General features: G+C 39.8%; 1 protein-coding gene across 1 annotated transcript in view; it reads right to left on the bottom strand.

The window, feature by feature from the left end:
- The window catches only part of EYA1 (EYA transcriptional coactivator and phosphatase 1), a gene marked incomplete at its 3' end in the record, with an annotated part of 76,783 nt that overhangs the window by 41,110 nt on the left and 9,575 nt on the right, over positions 1-26,098 (bottom strand). The window contains exons 4-9 of the mRNA XM_009587674.1: positions 21,407-21,487; positions 19,430-19,499; positions 18,904-19,049; positions 14,549-14,686; positions 7,964-8,046; positions 7,356-7,542 (exon numbers count right to left, since the gene is read on the bottom strand). Of these exons, the coding sequence (XP_009585969.1) occupies positions 7,356-7,542; positions 7,964-8,046; positions 14,549-14,686; positions 18,904-19,049; positions 19,430-19,499; positions 21,407-21,487 (705 nt within the window). The remainder of the gene's footprint in view (positions 1-7,355; positions 7,543-7,963; positions 8,047-14,548; positions 14,687-18,903; positions 19,050-19,429; positions 19,500-21,406; positions 21,488-26,098) is intronic.

Here is a 26,098-nt window from a genome sequence, read left to right as displayed (position 1 = left end):
GATAATAATATTGTAGTAACAGTTATTCTTCTGTACCCATTAACAGACACATATAATTTTAGATCTCTTTGCTACGGCACCTCTCTGCACTCTGCCCCAGGCTGTCTGACACCAAATGTTACGCTTGTTTCTGCTTCACACACTCAGAATTCCCTCTTCCAAACCTTGACCAAGTGTAAGAGACCCAATCTTGACTTCTCTAGTCAGTAAGAAAAACATTTTTAACTCAGATTCTATAAATGTATACCTCCTTTTCCAACCTACACATAACTGTGAGGAATAAAACACGTTTTCATTCTGGTTTACCTACAATATATGAACTACACTGTAGCAGACCTTCCCCTGTGCTACAAGGAACCATATTATTGCAGCTTGACATAAAATACCATAAGTGTATACTTCCCTGTTTATACATCATCGTGGGCAGTTTTGATGGTTTTGTCACACAAGACAATTTTCCATCATCTCATAAATGAGAATACTTTGATTACTTATGAATAGACAATACAGCCACAGAGATAGCATTTGCAACACCGTATTCTGTAATTCCTTTCTGTTTGTTATTACGGAAATCTTGCTAAGTAGTTGCTGTATTTTCTTACTATTGATTTCAATGTACTATAGGACAACAGTATCAAATGACAAATTTGGGGAAAACTAGCTGTCCCAGAAATCCCCAAATCAAGTCTATCTCTAGGTAAATCTGACTGAGAAGCGTGTGGGTAGAGCTCTTGCTGTTGACAAAGGCATTGCGAATTTCATCAGACTTTTTCCCTACTACACTGAAAGGGTATGCAAAAAGGAGTAAACGCACATTATCAAAGCAATCATATCTCATGTCACAATGTAAATCACATGGATGAGATGGGTCTAGGATAGCTACTATAGTCAAATGTCTCTGCAAATAGGCACGTACAAATATTTTCCATTTAGATTGTGCCCAGATTAATGATTTCCCCCCAGATCTTATACTTAATTTCAAATAAATCCTCAGGCCAGTGTTATTTCAAGTCCTGTATACCAAAATAAGAGTATAAGATACAGGTAGTTTGAATATGTCGGTCTCGTCTTACTTTTGCATAAATAAAGCTAAACACAAAATTTCACTGTACAAACTTCTTGCTTTACTGCTTACATAAAACTGGACCTGGATCAAACAATGCAGCAGAATCACATAGGTATTTGAGGATTTTTTTTTTTTACTTCTCTATAAAAAAAATTACTACTATTATAGTAGTAAGTAAGTAAAAGTGCTAAATAAGCATTGCAAGAAATACAATAATCCCTGCTGACAGGATTGTAGAAGGATGTCTTTAGTGCTGTTTTGACAAAATGGCAGAATCTTCTCCCTCTGAAAAACGAATCTAATGTTTGTCTCTTGAGGACTACTAGCATACTATTACGAACTTGACAGAAACCCTCAATAATCTGTTAAAAATATTGGCAAAAATGCCAATTTATCTCAAGACTTGGGTGACTTTTTGATTTAGGATTGTATACTCAAAATAATTAAAAAATATAATATTGTGTATATTATGAAACCAGCATACATTAGGTATGTATGACAACAACTATATTAACAAGCTCTGCAGTGGTCCAGAATTTTTTCTCCAACTTTCAATGTTAAAGAAAAAAAGATGAAGCAATCCCATAATGGGCAGATAGTACCTCTCTCCATTGTAGGCATTTCTTCCTTACTCATTATTTATGGTTTCAAACAATTTGAAATTATTGTTACTATTAATCCTACTAAAAACAATGATGAACATCCTATTTATCTACTAAAAAATCTAATGAAAAGTGCATCAAGTTCTTAGCCTCAACATATCTTGTGACAATGAGTCAGGCTATATGTTGTTGAATGCAATGCAAAAGAGTTAAAATTTGTACATTGTTAACATAAAAACAGGAGAACAACCATTGTGAGAAAAGCAAAACCAGTGCCGAACTTTGCCATTCATCATTGCATCCAATCTCATTTCTGTTTTTACAGAATTTTCATTGTGTTTCCTTCCTGTATAAATATATACTCTAGATTTACTCTTCATTTATATTTATGAAAAAGAGCAAACATTAGAACACAGGTAATGTACTGCGAATATGGCAGTATTTGTTTCCATACAGGTATTAGTGAAATGTTGCCTATATAGTCTATTTGCTCTGTTTCATTTTCCTGTCTCTAATTTAGTGTTATGAAATATGATAAGGAGGAACTGTAAAAGTAGCTTTCCCTTTTGCAATACTAAATGTGATATAGTGTTCAAGGAAAAAGAAGTTTAGTCTTTAAGAGCAAAATGGTGACCCATGGCTGAGAACAATATTTGTTGGCTAGCACAGCCCTTGTGGGGTTTCTAATCTGCATTGTGAAGTATGCGAGTAATATGAAAAAAAATTCCAGTAATATTTTAAGCATACTTATTGCAGAAACCAAGAAAACTGAGAGAGATCAAATCTCAAGAACAATGCAAGTCTCTCTTGTGAGAAACACTGTTTAATAAATTATAAATACAGCATCATATGAAATAGAAGGATAAATTCAGCTTTGTTGACTGCGTTACTAAAATTTGCATAAATCAAGAATTTTTTGTTACCAGCCGTGATGATGGAGTTGAAATATTGCAAGAGAAAATTATTAAAGCTTTAGAAAAAGTAGTCATTTTCTACATTAACTCTTAGAAATACATGTTATGAATGTTCCTCTAACTATTTTAGAACATCAGGGCAGGCATAATGGATTGGGGCAAAATTCCATCCGTCCAGGATAAATTTCAACACTGGCCAACAGCAGGTGACTAGGTGAGAAAGCGTAAAAAGGAGAGACATACACATAGTGCTAATTCATCCACTGTCTCCAGTGATTTTTTGTGTCAAGAATTTCTTGAATTGAATTTGGTATCTGTGTAAATCCAATCTTTGAGTTTGTTTAAGCAATGCTTGAACTGGCATAAACTTTTTGCATCCACAACATCCTGCAGCAAGGAGCTGCACAGCTTACCTACATGCAACATAAAGAAATACTTCCTTTTGTTTGCTCTGAACCTACTTCAATGAATTTGAGTAATGGAATGGAGAGTGAATTTTTGCTCACTAGTCTAATTTTATTATTTTTTATCATTTTAATTATTATTACTTACATACTACAGCTTACATGAAAAATCAGCAACTTGTTCTTCATACCTGGGATAATCTACTCATGTATGGATTGAAAGCTCATCCCAGAAGGAACCTAATCATAGAATCACAGAATCATAGAATCATAGAACCATTAAGGTTGGAAAAGACCTCTAAGATCATCAAGTCCAACTGTTAACCCAACACCACCATGCCCACTAAACCATGTCCCTAAGCGCCTCATTGGACTAGATGACCTTTAAAGGTCCCTTCCAACCCAAACCATTCTGTGACCATTCTGTGACATCTACACGTCTTTTAAATACTTCCAGGGATGGTGACTGCACCACTTCCCTGGGCAGCCTGTTCCAAGGCTGACCACACTTTCAGTAAAGAAGTTTTTCCTGATGTCCAGTCTAAACCTCCGTTGGCGCAACTTTAGGCCATTTCCTCTCGTCCTATCGCTTGTTACTTGGGAGAAGAGACCAACCCCCACCTCGCTACAACCTCCTTTCAGGTAGTTGTAGAGCACAATGAAGTCTCCCCTCAGCCTCCTCTTCTCCAGGCTAAACAGTCCCAGTTCCCTCAGCCGCTCCTCATAAGACTTGTTCTCTAGACCCTTCACCAGCTTCGTTGCCCTTCTCTGGACACGCTCCAGCACCTCAATGTCCTTCTTGTAGTGAGGGGCCCAAAACTGAACACAGGATTCGAGGTGCGGCCTCACCAGTGCCAAGTACAGGGGCAATATTCTGTTGTTATTCTGATGAAAAACATTTTGTTCTGTAAAGCAAAAGTTAGAATTCTACAAGTGGAAAAAAACTTTCAAAATTCTTACTTTTGAACTGAAACAAAATTTCCAATGAAATCTGAAGCAAAGCACTCATTAAGAATTTGAAATGTCATACTAAGATTTACTGTTTTGTTTAATAATTTTCTGATTATGTCACTAGCAAAAGTACAGCCTTCTGTTCACAAGAAAATAACATTAATTTGTATGTCTGATTTATGGAGACAGGGACTATCAACCTCTGTGCAATCAAAAGGTTTTGTCATGACTGAGGTACAAGAAATTTTTCAGATCCACAAAGGAAAGAGAAAGAAGAAACACTGAGCATGGAAAATCTCAGGTTCTTCTGTGAGAATCCCTGGACGTCCTGGATTGCATGGCAAAAACTTGCATATTTAACTAGGAACTGTGGGAAAACATAAAAGGATTATTTTATATTTGGACAAGGAATTAAACATATTTTAAGTGAAATTATCTAAGCTTTCTGAGTCTGCAAAACTCTACTAAAAATGTCATAAGAGCACATAATTACTTTCTCTCTTTTCACATGTTTCTTACCAGACTCTTCTGTTTCACTTACTAGCCCAAATTCATAGGAACCACCTACGTCTGCCAAATTATTCTGGTGCCTCTGTAAAGTCTGAAGGCCGTTCTGTGCTTGTCCTGGCATAGTTCAGAACCGCACAGATTACATGTTTTTTTTTAAATATAGAAGATGTCTAGGGATATCAACATCCAGTAAGAACAGCTGCAATTCAGCAGCTGGAGCCCATCCTACTGAAGGGGTACAGCAGCCTAATGTGATGGCTCTGCACCGCTCCCCACCATCCCTCATATGCAGCATTCCAGTTATGGCAGAGAATCAGCAGCCTAACTTGACCAGATGTGGCAAAACATCCTACAGAAATCTGACTAATTGTAATTAAAATTTGGTTAGTTTGCTCCTTTGTCCTGTGTTTTTGACCCAACTGTGAATTTCCTTCTCTCTAATATGCCTTTCACTTGTCCCCACTCCACCAGAATTCCCTTCCTCCACGCTGATCCCTCTTTTCTTTGACCCCAGCCTTGCTTAATCTTCCAAGCATACTGTGTATGAGCTAAACTGAGGCTTTGCAATAAGCTTCAGCAAGAAGAAAGTAAAAAAATGTACACTGTCCAAAGGGAAATGGCAGGCACAGCACTGGATTCACTGACTGGTCCTCACCTCCCTTCTACCAGGGTTGAAGGTTTGTGAGGCAGCGAAAGGTTCTCACCTAATTTTAACCTAGGAACCCAACACTGGTATGTCAGCTACCTTAAACTGCTCTCATACCAGTGGAGAGGCTTCGGCACCTCAGGATTAAGATTGCAGTTAACCTGAACTCTAAATAGAGGTATTCACCTCTCTCCACTCAAGACAGAGATGGGCTCGATCCTAACTTAAATGCATAAGGACAAGTGCAGAAAGATAAATGGAGAAAACCTTGGTCTAGCCCTATAGCTTCTGCTGACTGCGACCGTATTGGTGAAGGGGAACAGAAAGATGGCTTCCGTTAGCTCCTCCTAATAGAGAGTGGCCCACAGCAGGTTCTTTTCTAAACTTGTCCCTGCCTGTGGTACAGGCAGCCAGCTCAAGATAACCCCATACCTACGTTAAGACTTGTTATTTGCAAAGTTTGAAAGAACTTTTTCAGAATTGTTAAATCAGTAACATAAATATCTCAGGGAAAGGAACGGCAGTCCCAGCAATGCCAGAGGAGGTGTGCATATGACCAAGGAACACGTCTAAGGGAGCGGTGGTAGGGCACCCGTGATGTACAGCTTTCAATACATAAAAGCATAAACTAGAAGAGGGCTTAAGTGCAGGACCCATCCATGAGAAGGCCCACCAACTTCTTTCAAATTTTTTGACAACACTTTCTTAACAAGTGTGTGGAAGATTTGAGGGAGAAAAAAAAAAAACTTAAAAAGGAATTGATGGAAAAGTTCTGTCCAGGCTTATAGAGCACAGAAAACTATTTAAATAAGACGACAGCCTTTAAGCCACTCAGTTTGAGCTTGGGAAAAATGTACCTCCTCTCTCCGTATATGTGTTTACTGTTGCTTTTAGGTAGTATCAACTACTTTAAAAAAAAAAAAGCAAAGATTTTGCAAAAGATCAAGACCCAGATGATACAACGATTCAATTTTAGTATCTTAGAAGCTAAAACTTGATCACATTTGGTTTTTGGGGTAAGAGGAATTTACTGCTTCCAACTTAAAAAGAAAAGCAAAAAAACCCACAAGAAAACAAAACCAAAAAATTAAAACCAAAGTGAAAACCAGAGTAATTATGCGTACTCCAATACACATCCATATATTCTAAAAGCCGCAGACTCCAATATGCATTCATATATTTAGAAAGATTCCTTTCTCAAATACATTGCACACACATGTGATCTCGTGTATATAAACACACACACCAGCTGTATTTTCTTCCCTACTTTCAGCAAGTGTATCAAAAGAGACCACACTGCATACATTTTCTTCAGGTACACACTCATGGAGAAAAGCAGGAGAGTCCTAGCAAATTATATTAAAGCTCACATTGTACAAGCAAGATCAGTCCCATCAAGTACTTCAAGAAAACTAAAAACAACCTCTCTCAACAAAACTCCAAAACAAAACCTCCTGATAACATTGCCAAATCATAGCTGCTTCTTACCCATTTCTGAGAAACATATCTGTAACCTTGGACTTTCTCTCTGACAGATTTCAAACTTCTGCCATCTACTAACTACTGACACGCTTGAACTGTTAAAAAATGTTTTTGGTTTTTTTTTTTTTTAATAATGGGAGAAGTATTTTTCACCTCTCATTTCCAAAAACAGCTGGAGCAATTTGGCATAAATGTTCAAAAAATATTTCAGCTAGTAAAGGATTGCCAAATTCCAGCAAGAAAGGTAAAATGACTGGGAAGAAGGACAAGCCACTGAAAATCTTTTCTTAAAATGGAAACACTTGTGCAATTTCAACTCCTCATTACAAGCATTATTATGTCCTCCAAAAGTGAAAAACACAAAAGCTCTCTTTCAAGTGGACAGTTAGGCCACAGTCTGAAGGCCTCTTGATTTCAGTCTTACTTAGGAAAAATGAAAGGAGTTTATCTTAATGCAGACAGAGCTTAAAAGCATCAGGTTCCAGTTTAGTGTAAAGACCTTCCCATATCCTGCAATTTTTAACACAAGCATTTTACAAATAAATACAAACAACTTGTATTTCGTACAAGCTTTAAACTTTCACTGAGTCTTTTCTTTAAACTTTTTCTGTAGTCTATTTTCTGTTAGAATCTGTGCAAGATGTGCCACAGGCTCAGGATTAAGAAATAATAAAAAAAAAAAAAAATCAATGACTACACACACACACAAAAAATCCAATTCAACCCCCTTTCAACTTACAAAAACGTGCTTCATAGGGACCATAAAATCCATGTAATTACCTGCTGCAGGATCTGTAACCGCTTGACTGGTGATGCCAGATGGTGGTTCTTGAAGCTGGTATGTTGCATTTGTGGAGGGTGTTGTTGGGCTGGTGTTGCTGTTTGTCATGTAATGTGAAGGATATGGTGCGCTATTATAATACTGTGCATATTGGCCCTGGCCAAAACTGGGATAAGAGGGATATTCCTGCAAGACAAAAAAGCAACTGAATAGTGCATCAAAGTGTTGCTACTTTTTAGTATAAATTCCAAAATATAACTACAAACACATGTCAGACTTTCAGCACGTATGCTTCCTGGACTGGATGCTGTAGGACCTAAAGCTGCGAGGCAGTAAAACGAAATCTAAATTACACATAATTTAGTATGTCTTCTCATACAAATAGTTTATTAGGCACACTACTGAAGATGTGTGAATAAGAACATCAAACCCAGACAATTAGTTCTGTTATTGGAAGATGATGAATTGAAGAAAAACATTTATAAACATTAGTTTAACTTGAAATGATGTTAATTTCATTCAAAAAGCTATTTAACGGTTACATTTTTTCAGTGGATGATAATTCTAAGTTTGCCAAAGTTTCCTTGACTCCTATTTACAAATTTACCTGCTGTGAACTATTAAATCCAGTAGAATTTGTGAGTGAATTATTTCCTGCATAAATTCCTGATGATGTTGTAAAACTGCTGCCTGAAATGAAATGAAAAATTATGTGAATTACTAAAACACAGTATCGGAAAATAACTTCCATCATGCGATCATATCATAAGGATATGGCTTATTTGTAATATTTCCCATATGTTGACCAATTTGGTTGTCATCATCTCTATAACATGTTAATATAGGGAAAGTGATAATTCATTGTTCCCACACTCTGTGTTTCATTATTGCAATAAAAAGAATAACTTGAACTTTAGACAGGAATTTGGAGCCATCTCGGGTCTAACTGAATATTAGGCTATCCCACCCCTCCGAATAATCCCCACCATTGTGGAAGTAATAAGGGTTTCTTCATTTTCAGTTTTTGTTGAACAATAACTGTGAGCCTTGTCCCGAGAGATGCCGTCTCCCCTCACTGAAGCCCACTGGCTCCGTTTCTCCTACTGCCTTCGAGAACTGGGTCCTCTCCCCTCCCTGAGCCTCAGCGCCCGAAGGAACAGCAAAAGCCATAACTCCCTGCTCCGAAAAGCTCAGCCCAACTGCGAAGCTATTAGGATTTGCTAATCGATCATAGACAGCCTCAGGCTGCAAACCTTTTTCTTTTTTGATAGTCCACCAGGCATGACACAAGGGAAAAAAAGTACCTCTCTGAGAAGGGAGACCCAAGATTCAATTTAGCCCAGAGACTGAATTACTGCCTTCACCTCCCTCCTCCCCTCACGAGCCACCAAAAATAGACAGATGGGGCTCTTGTTTAATACCTAACCTGAGAAGCTACTCCACTAAAAGGGCAGCAACCCCCTTTCAGCTGTTTTGCCCTCGCTGGTTATAACCCAGGAGTGACACAGCCACCAGCTGAGACATATGGATGCACAGGGTGAAGCTACGTAAGCTACCAGAAAGTCTGTGATGAGGCAACCTATTGAACTCATCCAGCGGGAGAGCACCAGCCAGCGAGGAGCTCGCATTAAAGGCACGGGTTGTTTACAGCCTCCCTTGCCACTGAAACCTGCCTTAGTGCAAAGATATACTGAGACCTTGGGAGCAAAAGCTTGCAGGTGAGCAAAGGAGGCAAAGAGGGATGGAAGTCAACAGGGGGCCAGGCGTACAGATGCACCAATCCTCTGATGTACCCGACACAACTCCATTAACAACCAAATCCTATGCAACGGTTACTCACTGGGAAAAGCAACATTTCTTGCAACTCCAAAGAGTGAGGAATGCAGGCAGGGCTGCTTGCTTAGTACAACCCCTAAAGGGCATTTGTGAGCTATTTAGTTTTTTAAACAAACAAAAAAACCCAATAGGTATCCTAGCTATAAGAAGTCAGAAGGAAAAAATATTTAAATGCTTTGATTGCAAAAGTTACTAAAAACGCACACAAGTGAAGCCTCAAAGTAGATGTGAAGTATGTCCGTCAGGAATGGGAGTAAAAGATGAAGCTTAAACTTAACGTGTGATAATGACTGTAAACACTTCTCTTGTATTTGCTATTAGTGCAAAAGCTCTGTGGTGGTTGATAGATGCTACTAATCCTGTGAACTAAAATCAAATTACTTCAGCAGAAGAGTTGACATCCAAGTTTAGCAGATAGTACAGATAAACAGTACTAATGAGAAAAACATGTTGTTTTAAATTTAATTTAAAATTGGAAAACAGATGTTATTTTTTATTATAACAAACCCCAGAGCCAAAATACAGCTGAAAAATATTTTAAATTGCAAAACTTTGAAATACTATTTTATTTCTGAGAGGGCTTTGGCTGGAAGAATGTAAGTCACTGTGTCTCTTTTTATTTCTGTAGTTATTTCTGAGTGATGCAGTAATGCATTCAAATACAAGTTTTATAGGTGCATGGTTTGAACCATTCTGAAAAGATATAAAAGGCCTCTCAGAGTTGTAAGAAGGAAAAAAAAACCCCAAACCTTTTTTTGACGAATACATTATCTTTCCACAGAAAATTTGGCAAATTATTTGCAACAGCAAATGAGAAAAGTAATTACATGCCAGCCAGCATCTCTCCCTCTCAGACAAAGACACACACATACTAACACGCAGATCTCTCTCTTTCATCTCATGGTCAGCGCTGGCTCCTATGGAGGAGGGGTAGGGGTCTCCTAGACCGTAACAAACATGAAGCAGGTTTCTCAGAAACGGCTCTGTGGGCCACCCAGAACTACTGGCCTAAAGTTGTTTTTAAAATACTCCAATTTTGCCATTTGTTTTTTAAATAATCGGCTGTGGCACGGCATAGAGCTGCTGTTCCAGACTTAGCTGAGCAAACACAAAAATAAGAATCTTTACAAAACGCGCGAGATTTACTGCCCCAAGTTCGCCCGCTACGTAGCTTTAAAATGTGATAAAAGCTGTAAATTGCAGGTCAAAGGTCTCTTTCGCAAAGAGCACGGACCCACATTAAAGCTGGGAATCCCAGTCAGCGTCGGAAGACGGCCGGACCCTGCTGGGACCAGGGCATGGGCTCCAGGCGCGGGGCTCGCCCCCGTGCCGCTGCAAGGCGCAGGATGCGGTCCTCCCCTGTGTATTTGCCACAGAAGTCCATTTGCTTTCCTAGCTCCGTCTCCTTGCCATGGGCTATGTCTATCATCAGGGTACAATGTATGTGGCAGAAGTTTAGTGCGGCTCTCCTGGGAAAGCCTAAGACGGCCAGATGGGCTATTTAAACTCAAGGTTTCTTCCGTTTGCTTACAGTGTTTAAAAATCCTTGGCAAACTCCCCCTTGTTGTCCTAGTAACTGCTTAGCCATCCAGCACAATATTTTTATACTGTATAATAATAACCGAATACCTTAACGTTTACTTTTTTATGGACGAATTCCCAAACCAATTGGTTAGTATATTCTCAAACATCACCGTCTTGGTAACTAAAACAATGCTGGTGCCCATCACAGGCCTAGTACCCTTCCAGCGGTAGGATAGTCGGGTGCAGGGTAGAAGCCAGGCTTTTATCACAATAAAAGGATACTCAAGAAGACAGTTGCAAATGGAGCTCTTTCCTTGGTGTTTCCCCCAGCCCTTCTCCACACCATTTATCCTCACTGAGCAATCCTTATAACTCTGCCAATATAGGAACAACGGCCCATTCCCACAGCCATTAGTCATGTAAGTGCTCTTTCAACATCTATGAAGCAACTTATATGAAAAACAGCTTAAGGAACATCTCATTAAAGTAAGGGAGGGGGGAGTGGGGAGAGGGGGCAGCAGAACGGCCTAGGTCCTCTTCCCACCCTCTCCCCTCCACACCCCCTGTTACAGGGATGATAAATTTTTAACAAACAAAAATCCAATTACCAGAATAACCTTAGCAAGGAGTCACAGGCAGCGATTTTCCTCGTCATTTTCCAAAGTTGGCAGCCTCTCCCTCCGCTATTGTTCGGTGACTAATCACGCTGTAATTTTAGCAGGGTCAGGAAAAGCACTGGGTTTAATTGGCTGCACACGCACTGCGAGGCAGCGCCTTTATGTTGCAGGGAGACATTCCCCAGGGAGAGGAACCAGAATAACTCCAAAGCTTTCGAGCACGAGGTAACCCCAATCGGGGAGCACAAGCGCGACAATTGCAGGGCCGCTAGGAAATCCCCTTTACTGCAGGCAAGAATGCCAGCAGGGCCCCGAGCACGCTGTCATGTAACGCTTGGTTGTGAAGTAGGTTGTGGGATCCATTATCTCCATTTAGCAGCTCAGCAGCCGCACACAGGAGATGAAGAACGGCTATTGCAGGCTATGACAAGGCTGAGGCTGCAGCCTGCCCATATACTGCTAGAGGGGAAAGGGAGAATAAACTCATTTCCCTCTCTGGAGGTTTCTGCACAAACAACTGAACAGCAGCAGCACTACCCCCGTCTCCTGTCAAGAGAATCAATTTTGTCCTTTAATAATAGTTGAAACTATGAATAGGTTCTCCTTCCAAAATTAAATGAGGAAAGGGAAACAAATGTTCCTGTTTACTTTTAACATCTGTTCAATCAAAAGGAAGAATTAAGTCAATTTAAAGTTGTTTCAAATTCAAAAGTTAGCCTCATGAAAACATTAAAAAGACATATATTCTCATGTATAGGATAGATACATGCTGTCAACATTTAACTGCAAGAAAGACCTGTTCAGCAATGTCATTCTTTTCTACTTAGCTTCTAACAACTCCACCAATATTTTAATTTGAAATGTTCTCCTTATTTCCATTCTTATGGTCTGTAAGGTTTCTGTAGGAGACCAGTCCTTCCCTCATCCATCCATACGCCGTACTGTCCATGAGCACAACAGAAATGACATAGACACCACAGGGACCCCCAGACTCTCCCACTCTGACCTGTGGCTCTTCCACCCAAGCCAGACTGTCAGCGATCTGCTGCCTTCCAAGGGTAGGCAGCTCTCAGCCCAAGCACGGCACAGCTGGAGCACAACCCAGGCTCAAACTCTGTCCTCCCTCAGCCCTGCGGACAATACTATCATGAAACCAATGCCTCTGACCCTCCTCTCGTTAGAGCTTCATAACTGGGTCATCCTTAACACATTTCTTTTGCAGAATATTTTTAGATCCTCGGCTTTCAATGTGTACAGCTGAAATGCTTTCCAAGACCTTACTGTTCCATCTCTTGACAACTGCCACCCTTTCATGACCTTGACAATTCTGATCTTATACACATCTTGCATGTTGCAGAAAACAAAGCAATACCCTTTATGACAGACCTCTATGTAGTCCATTGACTGAGTCCTAGCTTTGCTCTACTAATGCCAGAATTCACTACTTACTCTTAGAATTTTCCAACAAGCACTCTCTCACATTATCCCATGCTGCTCCCCCTTTCCTCCCTCCATCGAATGAGTTTCCCATAGACATCTGCAAAACTACTTCGTTGTCCTCCCTAAAACCCTTTTTATTGACATCCCTCTGCTCTGTATCTTACAAAAAAACCCACCTTTAGAGCTGTTAGATAACCAATATGGGGTGACGACTGTTTATTATGCCTAAACTGGGTCAGCTTTATTGTTATATTGGGCCCTAATAAGCCTTCAACTTCTATGGGGACTACATTTGCATTTGGCTGTGTTAAGTTAGTACAACAGGATCCTGATACATGACTGTGGCATGAAGGCACTACTGCAATAGAAATTATGGGCAACACAGACATGATTTTTCAATAACTCCATTTCCTAGCGACCATGAATTATCAGTTACTTAAAAGCTGGGATGTCGATCCAGGAGTTCCTCATAGCTGCTGCTGGCAAGCATTTTGAGCTCTCTCCTACAGAGAGGTAGGGTTTTTTCAGAGGGGGGTATGTGTGTTTGGTTTTCTTAGTGTGGCTATCTGCAGAAAGCAAAACCAATAACCTGGTTATGATTATATTTACTCCAATGCGTAGAAGATTACCACTATTTAGCATGTAGATGAAAGTCTGCATACTACTCTCATACTATCTTCCTCTTACTTGTCAGAGCACACTACAAGTAAGCAATACTTCAGATGTCAGATGGTCGCTTCTGCCCTATGGAGCTACTCAACACACAGTTCAAAAGAGGATTTAAAAAAAACCCCAAAAAACATCTCTCTTGTGTCTGAGCGAAGGACTGGATCAATACACCCTTAAACCCATGGAACAAAAGCAAAACCTCATTCACTTGGTCTCTGAAAGCACTTCTGCCTCCAGATATTTCATGGAGCGTTTACATGATGGCACAGAGTTTAAATGGAGCATGATAATAATAAAGAGAGGTGCTAAACTTTTAAAAAATGTAGCCCAATTCTGTGAGTGATCACTTATTTCAATAATTCTAAAATCTGCAACACACCTGATTTCAACTGTCAAATTCAGGGGTGAAAAGTCCTGCAGCAGACATCCAAAATTAGCTATTTGTAGTAAACAAAGATTTTTTTAAATATCCCTGAAAGTGGTGAAAATCCAGAATCAGGCACACCCAGCGACTTCCCGATACAGAAGGGGAAAAGGGAATTGGGAGAACAAGGTGGAAAGATATTAAGTAAACTGAACAGGCAAGTAAGGCTACAAAATATAATTGATAATAAGAGCCCGCACATACAAAGACTTACAGCTTTTAAATAGACTTCAAAGAAACAGACTTCAATCATTACTTAGCTACCTCCACAGCTGCAGTAGGTATTTTTGTCTTCTTCTCCCTCCCCGAACACACTCAGGTGTCAAATTATATTTGGCACTTCCTAAATTCATAATCCTGACACGTTTTCCAGGACTCGCTTTGTCACATTCACTATTTGTTAAACTATTGCTATTCGGAGATACATTTTTACTGTCATAACACTACAACACTTCACTATTTAAAAATTAATGAAGCGAGGGATATTCCAAACTGCTGAGAGCTGGCCCGTCGCTGCTCTCAGCAAAGGCAATCATCACTTCAGCTCCAACTGCAATAACATCAGAGGCAAGTGCTCGAGCAAACATTCATTTTTATCCTAGGAATGTAAAGAAATAAGGGGGAAAAAAAACCCCATGACATTAACTATAGCTAATTAATGGTAATATCTGTTTATACAGACCTTGCATCTGGTAGCTATAGGGAGCCTGTCCAGGTTGAGGTGTGCTAAAACTAGCACCGTAGCTTAGAAATCCTGTCTGTCCAGGTGACTGTGACTGTGCCAATCCACCTTCTGTCTTGATGCCTGCCCACAATGCACCTAAATCAGTTAGTGACAGCAAATCTATTTGTTCATATTCAAACAGGGATGGAAAATAAAATCACTTAATTAACAGCATTTATAACATATACCTACTACTGCATGCATGAAAGAACGAATATCGAGAGCATGCACAAATGAACAGGGTAAGGGCAGTCTAAAAGCACACATAACACTGAAGTGCACCAGGGAGAGGTTAAATTCAAAACTGTGTTTCCAATAACTGCAAAAGAAATTTATACATGAACAGGAAGTTGCATTATTCCTTTTTTCCTTTCCTGCCAGAGGCTAACTTTTCCATATATTCATGACATTTCACAGAGGTAGATTAGCAACTTTATATGATTTTAATGAAGCATAGCATAGCCAAGCTCTCCTGCCATCCACCCATTAATGACATAACTGAGATTTGCATTGTATAATATTCCTACAGGAAAATTACACGGCTCTGAGTGCAATGGCTTTCTAAGGAATTAGAAGTGGATAAAGAGAACTAGCAGCACTAAGTGTAATGATGATTTTCAAAGCTAATTAGACTCTACAGGAGGTATTCAGTCTTTTAACAAATAAACACCTGAGAGACAGGAACTATTCCTGAAGCAATCTCCCAAACTGGGAAAAACATAGCAGCATCATTAATCTGCACTGACAGGGAAATCCATTACACATTACATTACCCTCTCATTTCCAAATTTAGTAATAAAAGAATCCAAAGTCCAATTAAATGAATGACTTGCCTCCCAACTTCAGTGATTCTTCCCCCAATTTGTAAGGCAACAAGCAAGTAAATATCAGCAAGTGAAACACTGAGGAAATGCACACAATTCAGCCTCTGTCTCTTAGTTTTAATTATAAGGTTGTCCCAACACGAACTACCATTTAAAAATAATTATAGCCAAAGCAATGGAGAAGTAATACAATACTCTTAGGTTTCACTGTGGCATTCAGTGATACCTCATTGTTCAGAAACCACCGTTATTTGAACTGAATTAACTAAGTGTGAATTAGTAACATTCCATTGAAAATGACTGTTAATCTAAGCCCATTTCCTGGTTGGATTCTTTTAAAAACAATATTCAACAACGTTTGAAGGTAGGAGAGGGCTTTTTTGTGTTTGCAAAACTTCAATATCTCCCTATATATAAATGGCAGCATATTTTCTTCTGCCATTTAAATAATTATTTTTCAACTGCTGTCATTAATTACCCTTAATTCCTTGTGCCGGATCCGTTAACTGCCAGACTAACCCTGTTTGCTTGGTTTTCCCTGATGCTTACTTGCTGCTTCCGTTTCACGTTACAATTAAACAATGACAATGACGAATCTGACACCTCGTTTCCAAGGGGAAACTCCTGCTATGGATGTTTTGGTATCAGTGATCCCTATTTGTTGTCTGTTTAAGGACTTCTGAAAAGCTGATTAAATATTGCTTAGAGAAAGTTTAGCTAAATCAAGCATTACATTTCTAGTCCACCTTTAATGGCCTGATTCAACTCTCCATCTCAGACGAAGCGGGAGGAGACGATCAGAGGCAGCAGCAGAAGGATGCCACTTGAGTGAAGACAACTTGGCACTGACGTGCCCTTTTGCAAACCTCCATGCTATGAAGAGCCTTTCATCTCCTGGGACTTACTCTTCCCACCTGCTCTCATCCAGAAGGCCTTCACTCATCAAACCTTGACGCTCCCTTCTCCTTCTCCCAAGTCTAATATATGCAAGGAAGCGGGAAGGGACAGTGAGAAAACATAAGGGGACTGTCAGGATCTGGAAAGAAAAGAAGTCGGTAAGTGAAGCCTTTGCTGGATGCTGGTACCGGAGCAGGCAGGAGGAGGGAGCTTCAGGAAATTCTCCAGCCTCCTCAGGGGCTTTGCAGATGAACCAGAGCCAGGAGCCCCTGGGAGGCAGCTGTCAGTGGCATTCCCCGCCACCCCCCTTCCTGCCTGCACGGCTGCCCCACGGTGGAGGGGGAGGAGTGGAAAAACGAAAAGGCTAGAGGTGCATTCGAGACAGCACCTTCCCAAACTCTGCCCTAGAGAGAAAACTTGAGGGAAGTTGATATGGGAATTCGTGAATACTTTTTCTTCCAGTAAGCCTCAGAGTAAAGAAACAAAAAGAAAGGGTCCAACTCAGGGTTTTTCCTTTCACATATGTCATAAGTCTCCTCTCTTTATACCTGCTGGAAGGTCTCTGCCTGGATGAGGGAAAGGCAAGGCAGACGGTACATGGGGTCTAAGCTGCAGACCCAAGAGGAGAATTTTGGCTCTAAGCGAGGCTTCGGCTCTTGCCTGTTGTAAATGAGCATCCCAGTGTTGCCCATGTAATTTATTTTGGGAGCACGGACTATATGATGTGCCTTAAATATGCAAAAATATATATGGTGTTAGGTCCCAAAACTTTTTAATAGTTACTTGCTTTTAAATATTACTCCTATAAAGTACATCAGCGAGGAGCACCTTAGCCCAAGTCACGAGGCACTTTCTGAAAAGAACAAACTGCGTTAAAATCCACTTGGCTTAGGACCTGGGGGTTTCAGTGGTCAAAAGCAGCTCTGCAATGTAAAATATTAGGCAAAATTATCCGAAGTCCTAGGCGTGGGGGACGGACTGGGCAAAAAAACAAAACAAAAGAGCAGGCAAGCATGTTAACCCCCAGCAAGCTGTTGCCAAGTAAAGCAACTCTCAATTATAGCTCCGACGACAGCGAGACAGCTAAACTCAAGTAGTGAAATCAAGGCCTTGCTGAAGTCAGTGGGAGTTTTATAGTTGACTTCAGTGAGGTCAGGATTTCATCCAGAGGAACCAAGCAAAAAACAAAAAAGTCACTGTTTGGGCTGCCCAAGCCTCCGCAGCCAGCCAAGTATGAACACGAGGTGTCCGCAGGAGAAACAGGTCAAGGAAAGCGCGATGGGGAAAGGGGTCGTCTGTTATCACACCACCTGATCCAGCTGGAAATGGCAGACAAGTTCTCATCAGCAACATGAGCTTGTGCGGGTTGGGGGGGGTGGGGGGGGAAGAATCCCCATCTCCGTTGTCTTGAAAACGTAGTTTAAATATCCTTAAAGTATTTTGTTTGTGTAAGTTTAAAATATGTGGATTCGAACTGAAACTGAAACATCCAATTCATGTTTATAACCGTATTTTTGGCAGTAAGTAATCAAGGCTGTAGCCACAGGAAGAATGCTTCCTTGGATCATAATTATTGATGATGTATTAATGAAACACATTTTTCAAAGTAAGGGGGAATAATAGTCTATTTCTTGTACCTACTGTTCACAATAATCTGCTGTAGGATATACTTGAGACCCAGTGGATTTCAACTTGCAGATGTCAGGATGAAAGATTCACCACTTTTGCACTTAAAAGTTGTAATGATTTTAAGGGGCACAGCTTGTATTGTGAGTTCTGTCCTTTTGGTATAAAACTAACATTACCTGACTGTATCTTTACAAAATATACTGCTAAAAGCATGTGGATTGTATATTTTTAATATATTCCCCCAGAGGAATAAAAGACCTATTTTCTAATAATACATCCTCGCTGCCGAACTGCTATGTGGTCTGCCAGCAGACAGTCTGGCAGCAAAATGGTCTCACCCACAGCAGCTTGTTTTTAAATTAAGTTTTTTTGTAAATATTTGCTACTTAGTACTATCTATCATCTCCTTCATCAGGCAGGTAGAGCTTTAGTGGCAATTTACCTCAATTTTTACCTCCAGGAGTTTTAAAACATTGAAAGTGAGATTTTTTTGGGTGGGGGTCTTTTTGAATCAGTTTTTCACCTGCTGAAAATCAGCACAGCTTACTAATTCACGTGGGTTCCAGTAATCTGGATCAGCTGAAATTCAGACCTTTATGTCCCAACGTATCCTACTGCATTGCTGGAGAGCAGAGCTCCTCGGCAAGACACCAGGAGCTGTGCCTGTGTAATGGAAGTCCCTAGATCTCTTTTCCCATTTCAGTGCTATTTTTTTTATATCACCAGTAAAAACCTAATGAATCTCTCTCCTTGATCCCAAAACAGAGACATCTTCTTAAGTAGCTTCTTAGCTCTTTAATACGTAAAACAAGCATCACTCGCTCCAATGGGGAAATTACCAGCCTTCCACAAGAAATGCTCGAGAGCACAGCTGTCCCACTAAGCACTGACACAAGGGTCACATAATCTTGTTCTAAAAAATATTTACCTCTGGAATAAAATAACACGGACATGGTTTCTTACCATAGGAAGGGATTCCGTAAGGTTGGCCGGGCTGGGGGTAGGTGGCATAAGCTGTAGCTTGTTGCATCCCCGTTGTAAACTGTGTCTGCCCATACGCAGCCATCGTTTGTGAAGAGGGGGTAGGAAGAATATGTGGGTATGGTCTGCTATTGATTACAAATGACAGAAAATAGGACAGACACTGCATTAGACAGACATGCGTGTACTTATTTTTAGCCTTATTATAATCCTGCCACTTCATTAACACATAATCATAGGCTATGCTACACAACAGAAACTGTAAGACAAAGACAAAACAACAATAAGAAATCAATAATAAAAGAATAAGTAAAATAAGAATTTTCCAAATATTTTTCAAATACATTCTTAGCATTAAAAAAAAAATATTTTTTTCCCCTAGAAGCTGCTGTGGTTTAAATTATGACTTAACAGATGGACCCAATTATTATTTTAAATGAGGTTAAAATCTGCCTATTTCAGTTATTATTATTACTACTACTATTATTATTTTTAAAAGATATCATACTTGGAAGGGTAAATCTGTGGTGGGGAGAACTGATGTGTTTGTCTTGGGCTGAAACCACTGCTTCCAATTGCTGCACCAAGGAGAAAAGAAAGCACACAGAAGTGTAAATACACACACCAAAGATAAATATTATTTTTCCTAATAGAATTTCAGAGTATTAACAAGATTTTAATTAAATTCAAATATCATTGATACCTTAGATAGAAAATAATATTTTATCAGGGACTGTACAAGAATGCTTAACGTTAAAATCTTGATTACAAATTTCAAATACTAAATTGCCTCTTTGTACAGCTCCTCAGCAATAGTTTATTCTTTGCTCGCACACAGACAACATTTTCAATGCAAACAATCTATTTCCTAATGGAAACATTTCCCTTCATATTTTCAAAGGATTATTGATATCTCAAGTGCAACATTTTATTAACTTTTAGAATTTTTAAGACCTACATTTTATGAAGGAGCTTTATGCGTGCCTCGATTGAAAACATATGGCCAGCTTAAGAGCACGTGCCTCCTTTTTTAAAAATAATTCCATAGTGCAGACGACGTATTACCATGTTACACCTCCTTCTCTTTTCCCCCACCTTATCTGCTTGCTAAAATGCTTTCAGTCCTTCAGAACGCTCAGTATTGCGTAAAGGTGCCACGACCAATGTGCAAATTTTCTTAGCGAAACGCTTAAGCCTAAGAGGCTAAACAGTGAGCTTCTCCCCCACTGCTGACTCGGAGCTTTACGCCAACCCATCCCGACTGCTTTCGGTATTTTTGGGTGCTGCCGAGAGCGTGGCGGATGCGCCGGCATGCTCTGCTCCGGGCGTTATTTTCGGGAGCCCTTTCCTCTCTGGTTACCATTTGGGTGCCACTTCTTCCCTAGGTCCCAAGGTGGGTTTTGAAGCCTTTGCCAGGAAGGGGTCAGTGGCAGGTTATGAGCCTACTGTAAAATCAGACAGCCAGAGAAACAACAGGCCCTACTGCTAAGTACTTGGAAATAAACAGGCACGGATAATTACCCTTCGCCAGCTACCCCTTTCCTGGCCAACTACAGGGAAAATCCATCATCTTTACACTCCGAGAGCGCTCGCGAAGCGTGGAGGGAAGCAGGGAATCTCTTTCCGTGCCTTCCACACCTGACAGTTTTTCTTTCTGTGGCCTGCGAGGCTGCAGATACGTCAAATGTTACGGTCCGACCTTCAGTCAGATCACCACAGATGTACGTAGCTACTATTAAAAACACTACCTTTTCTTCCTTCAGAGATTTAAAACACGCTAGAAACCTTTTTTTGGCCTTTGAGTTTGATACTTTCATGCTCAACAGCCTGTGCAGAAAATGGAGGCTGTGACAAGACCAGAAATGGGTTGGCTACTTGGAGCCTGACTGGTTGCGAGACGTCAAATTTTGCTACTCTGGAAATATAATCCCACAACATAGTATTAGATCCTTTTTTATTTGATTTGCACCGAAAAACGATGTGCTAGAAATACCACAGTTAATCCATAGGTATGCAAAACTGTGCCAACATCTTAGGATTTTCTCACAGTGTTTGTCTCCTGTATGTTAGAAGCTAAGATGAGTTTGGCTTCCAGGAAGGAAAAAAGCCTGACAAAAGAATGAATACCTTGATAATAATAAATTACAATAAATGAGGGAGACCTACCCCTCAATTACAACAATAATCACAGAGGCAGGTATGTTTACTCACAGAAAACAGAAGAGTAATTACTCTGGGCCAGAATACTCCCTAGTGAGACTCCCACCAAAGACACCAATGGACATTAATAAGCCTGATGCTGTAACGCTCCTTACTCGGGGAAAACTCCTATTGACTTACACTGTCTGAGTAAGATGAACAGAAATAGGCATAAGCTGCAAAGTGCACAAGGCTTTTTAACAGCTGTGCACAGGTTTAGACCACATGGGATAAGAAAATGGTAAATGAAAAAATGCTGAGCTTAAAACCTTTGTTTATTCCTTACCTGATCCTGAGAAATTGTCTAAAGACCCGTCTGTGGTAGTAGTAGTAGCAATCTCACTGCTGCTCATTGGTTCTGTTTTAACTATAGAAATATAAATAAAATATATTCTATATGCACCTAATATTCTTGCACATGCATGCACACAGACTCACTGCAGCCACAAATTCAATAAAACAAAAATCTGCCGAAAATGTTTTAAATCATGGCTATCGGTATTTTGCATTTTATGTATTTGTGTGTACAAACAATGCAAAGTACTGGCAGCTATGATTTACACATACATATAAAATGATCAAGAGGGTTATTTCTGTTCCCAAGGAATAAGAGCCACTGTAACAAACCAGAAGTCCCCATGCAACTCTCTGCACCTGTCCTGATTCCTCTTAATCCTGCAGACCCAACAATAAGGGTCCACATTTAGATCAGGTCACACAGACATTTACAGGCTTGAAAGACAGAAATTTGAATAGGACAAAAAAGGAAATAATGTTTAAATGGGTTTCTCTGAGGGCTGTTCAAATTTTTTTTCCATCCAAGTAACTTTTCAGAGGAAAAATGACAATTTCTAATGAAGTAAAACACTTTCCTCATGGTGGATTTCTCCCCTCAAAATGAAAACCACCTTTATACTCAGTGACCCTGAACAAACAAAGGGGACACAGTCCTCACCAGATACTTTGACGAACGCTTTTACATTTTATTCCCTCTGCACCCGTGACCCAACACGGCTGTCAGAGAGTGAAAAAGAATGAGAGTAAGAGAGATTCTCTCCTGGCTCATGCTGCTTCACAATTAATTATTAATTAATGACTTTTAATAAAGCCTAAGTAAATAAGCAAATTTCTCTTTCGGCTACTCCAGCGCACTCTCAGTAACAACAGTATTCCGATCCATGGAGCAAGGATGGGGCTGACCTGGCATGGATGCAAGCAGGCACAATACCTACTCCCAGGGAATTACCAAATCAGCACGGCAATCTCTCAAATCCATTTTTACATACCTAGCTTTTGGAGTTACAGCACACCAAAAGCAACTGAGGATGACGTTTCAGAAAACAACGGAGCTGATCTTACTATCAACATCCCATGGCTTTTGCCCTTATTGACACACACAGTCGCCGCTTCCCACACACCAGCGCTGGTGCATACCTGACCTTTCAGCGAAGCCGTTCAGTAACACAAGTGAATCCAAGAAAACCAAGGCAAACTGCGCCCCATTTGACATGTAAAGCCTTAGTGTCATCTTGACATAGGTGTGCGTGTGTGCATGTATGTTCGTCTATACATATGTGTTCAGGAATTGCAACCATCACTAGGAGAAACCCTTTTGGTGCCAGGTTTGCAAAGGGTGAGGGAGAGGCACTTTCCCCTTTTGACAAAGGACCCTTCCTTTCCTTGCCAATCCAAATTCTTATTTCCGCATGCCTCACTATTTCCTTCACCTGACCTGATCCAAGGGATTTACATGCAATCTCTCAAGATTTTACTAATTGCCCACTGTTTTCTTTTGATTCTCACGCAGGATGTTTTGTCTGCACATGCTAACTTGGGAGATCAATACTAGCTCCACACAAAACTCTGCTACATCTGCATTAGCAAGCAGTGCAGCCCAGTAAGAGTGAAATGGTTGGTGCAGAGGGTCCAGTATTCACAGTTTAGCCATTTTTGGGGGGGTTATTCATGCTAGGTTTAATCTTGTCCCAAGGAGTGAGCACCCATCAGCAGCTGGAGAACATTAGCTGCACTCCTGCAGGGTACCTTTTTTGAAAGAAGTGAAGTCCAAGAGACTCCACAAGGTTCACTTCAAGAGTGCACTCATGATCTGAACTACAACTCTAATACAAATGTATTTCTTAAAAACACAGCATATAACAACATCCATGTCATAACTAAATACTGAAAGTCTAACACACAGATGCCACAAAATACTTGTTGCAAAGTGTGTATCCCACGTAATTTTCCAGAAACTACCAGATTTTTACACCAAGTTCTACAGAGTTTGTTAATCTAGATACCAAGAATTATAGCATCTGCATTATCTTCTGCTTTTTCCTAGAAGTTTATCACAGCTACATTTTATAGTCAGACTAATACTTCCCTCATAGATTACTCCAGCTTTCCCAAAACTTTGCAAGTCTTCTGAACCTAATTTCCATAATGCAATTATACTTTTGGAAATAGCAATGAAAGATGCTTTTCTCTACAGCTGACAGCTGTTGGGGAGGAAAAGAGAGGAAGATGAGAGAGATCAACCTAACTTGGGGTAAAGGGTAGAAGATTTCAGTATATGCTTTCTCCAAACTCTTCCCCTCTTCTCTACTGGAGAAACAATTCTTCTATATTCCTTAGAAAATAAAATGTCATTGTCTGGACCACAATGCAACCTAGCAGCCCAAGGACTACGCTGAGCCACCTCACACAATATTGAGATCTATAGCATCATTTGTTCTAGATAAAGATTTTTAGGATAATTTCTTTCTAAGTGGATGTAAATGCCTCTCTTGCCACTGGTTTAAAAACCTACTTCACATGCACTGTTTCCCACCTATCTGGATCTCAGGTCCTTATTAAAGGTACCATTTTGGGAAAAACCTCATCAAAATGGAATTTCTGTCTCTATGACTCATGAGCAATACTTCAGTGCAACCATATTTATAACTGAATGCTCTTTACTGAATGTACGACTTTTGAAGATACAGGAAAACATGTATGAAATATACTGCAGTGCCTTATTCATGGAAATTAATTCTAGTCGCTGACTGAGGTGCTCACAAATTTTTCATAACAACTGTTCCTTATGTCTCTTCTCTCAGCTGTTGTATTTCCTGAATATATGAAAAAATGCGATAAGAAAGTCTGTTCATGTTATTCCTGGTCTAGATACCCATTAGTAGAGTGCTAATAAATAAGCTCTATCATGCTGTCTTTAGGAACAGCCATGACCTTAACAGACCTTGTGCCGCAGCTAGTTGGGAATTTAATAAAGATGAATAGGAACTGAAAAGCCCTCCATCCCCTGAGCATTTTAATCAAAATGCCAGAAAATGACTGCATATTTCCTTCTATCTGAGCCTAAAAATATTTCAAAAGGATGAAAGAAATAAACTGAGAAGAAACAGCCATGGTTTTACCAGTTGGAACTATTCACCATGTCGATTCTCACTACAAAGGAAGCTCTCTCATTTGCCCAAGACAAAAACTGACCTGCAACAGAGCATATTTCCCCCCAGAACCATGGGGAAAGAAGGGATTTCCTAAAGTTACAAGTCTGCCACTCTATCACAGTAGCAAATCAGTAATCCATGTCTATCATGAGAGACGTATGGAGCTGTCCAAGGAAGAAAGGCTTTGGAAGGGCACGGATCTGGCCCGGCCGCGTGCTCCTTAAGCATGCTTTGGATTTCAGCTCTCCACATTTTCCATGACAATTAACATTTCTGCAACGTGTCCTAAGCTTTCACAGGATGACACTGGGCAATCAGTGGGAATATTGCCACATTTACACAGAATGCGTTGCAAGCTTGCCAGTAACTTCCAGCAGCGTGTTCAGTCGTGGTAGAGACCACAGAAAGCAAAACAGGAAAGTTCCCATTTCTGCTGTTCCTTTACAGAGGTGCAGAATTATCAGACTTGCATTATAGAAACAGACTCTAATTTAGCAATATGCTACTAAGTTTTAGTGCCAGCAAAATCACTTATGTAATAAACCTGATTATCAACAAGAAGTTCAAGAAGAAATCTAATGTATTCCTAATCTGCTGCAAAAATTCAACAGTTATTTAGATTTATTGATATAGATTTGATTTATATACCAAGGAGCTTAAGAAACTAAGAGAGACATTTTTCTTCCTTATTTTTCTCTTCTAGTCATTTATGAGATTCTAAAAAGATTTAAAAAGAAACTGTATAAGAAAACAACACAACAGGATAATAGAACAAAATAGGAGTAGCAGATAATAACACACATGCTAGCTCTGAGAGAAAAAGCACAAAAGTTCTGAGATAGCATAACTGCTGAGCTAACATTATATCGATTGTCAAGATATTTCTTCTTAAGCCACTCAGAGATAGCAAGTGCAATGTGCCCTGTTTTGTCAGCCATATTACAAAAGGTGGTTAATAATGACTACATGGCAGTTTCTGAACTCCACCAAGAGAAAGAACTTGAGACCAGAACCCACAAGTTCATGTGGTTCATTGGCCAAGTAACAGCTTTCTGAGTTCACAGCTTGTCACGCAGTCACTGGCATATATAGCAGTAAAGACTGCTATGAGGAATGAGATGCTAGCTGTTTTAAATACCAATTCAGACACCTAACATTTGGCCATTCCTAACACAAAAGTCATATGAATACATCATAAAGATTGCACCTTCAAGCATGCAAAAAGTAGGTTTTTTAAATATCTTTTTTAAATTACTTTGATTATCTAAAATACATATAAGGTTTGCTCTACTGAACTAGTCTCTGTTAACAGTTATGCCATATACATTAAACCAGAATAGAAATGCTATAAACATGGCTGAGTTGTTAAATCAGTTTTAATTTTGCAGTTTTAAGACTGAATTAATACTATAATGTTATAGTCTGTATTATACAAATAAGTGGGCAAGATGAAATAATTCCTGTCTGACAATTCTCAATGTTCACAGGGCACAAAGGGTCTCTACAAAGTAAGTGAGGCTGTTAGTCTG

The sequence above is a fragment of the Fulmarus glacialis genome, unplaced genomic scaffold (genome assembly GCF_000690835.1).
Source record: "Fulmarus glacialis isolate BGI_N327 unplaced genomic scaffold, ASM69083v1 scaffold38831, whole genome shotgun sequence".
NCBI lineage: Eukaryota > Metazoa > Chordata > Aves > Procellariiformes > Procellariidae > Fulmarus > Fulmarus glacialis.
Note: the sequence above shows the minus strand (reverse complement) of the source record. Positions and strands in the feature narration are given on the sequence as shown.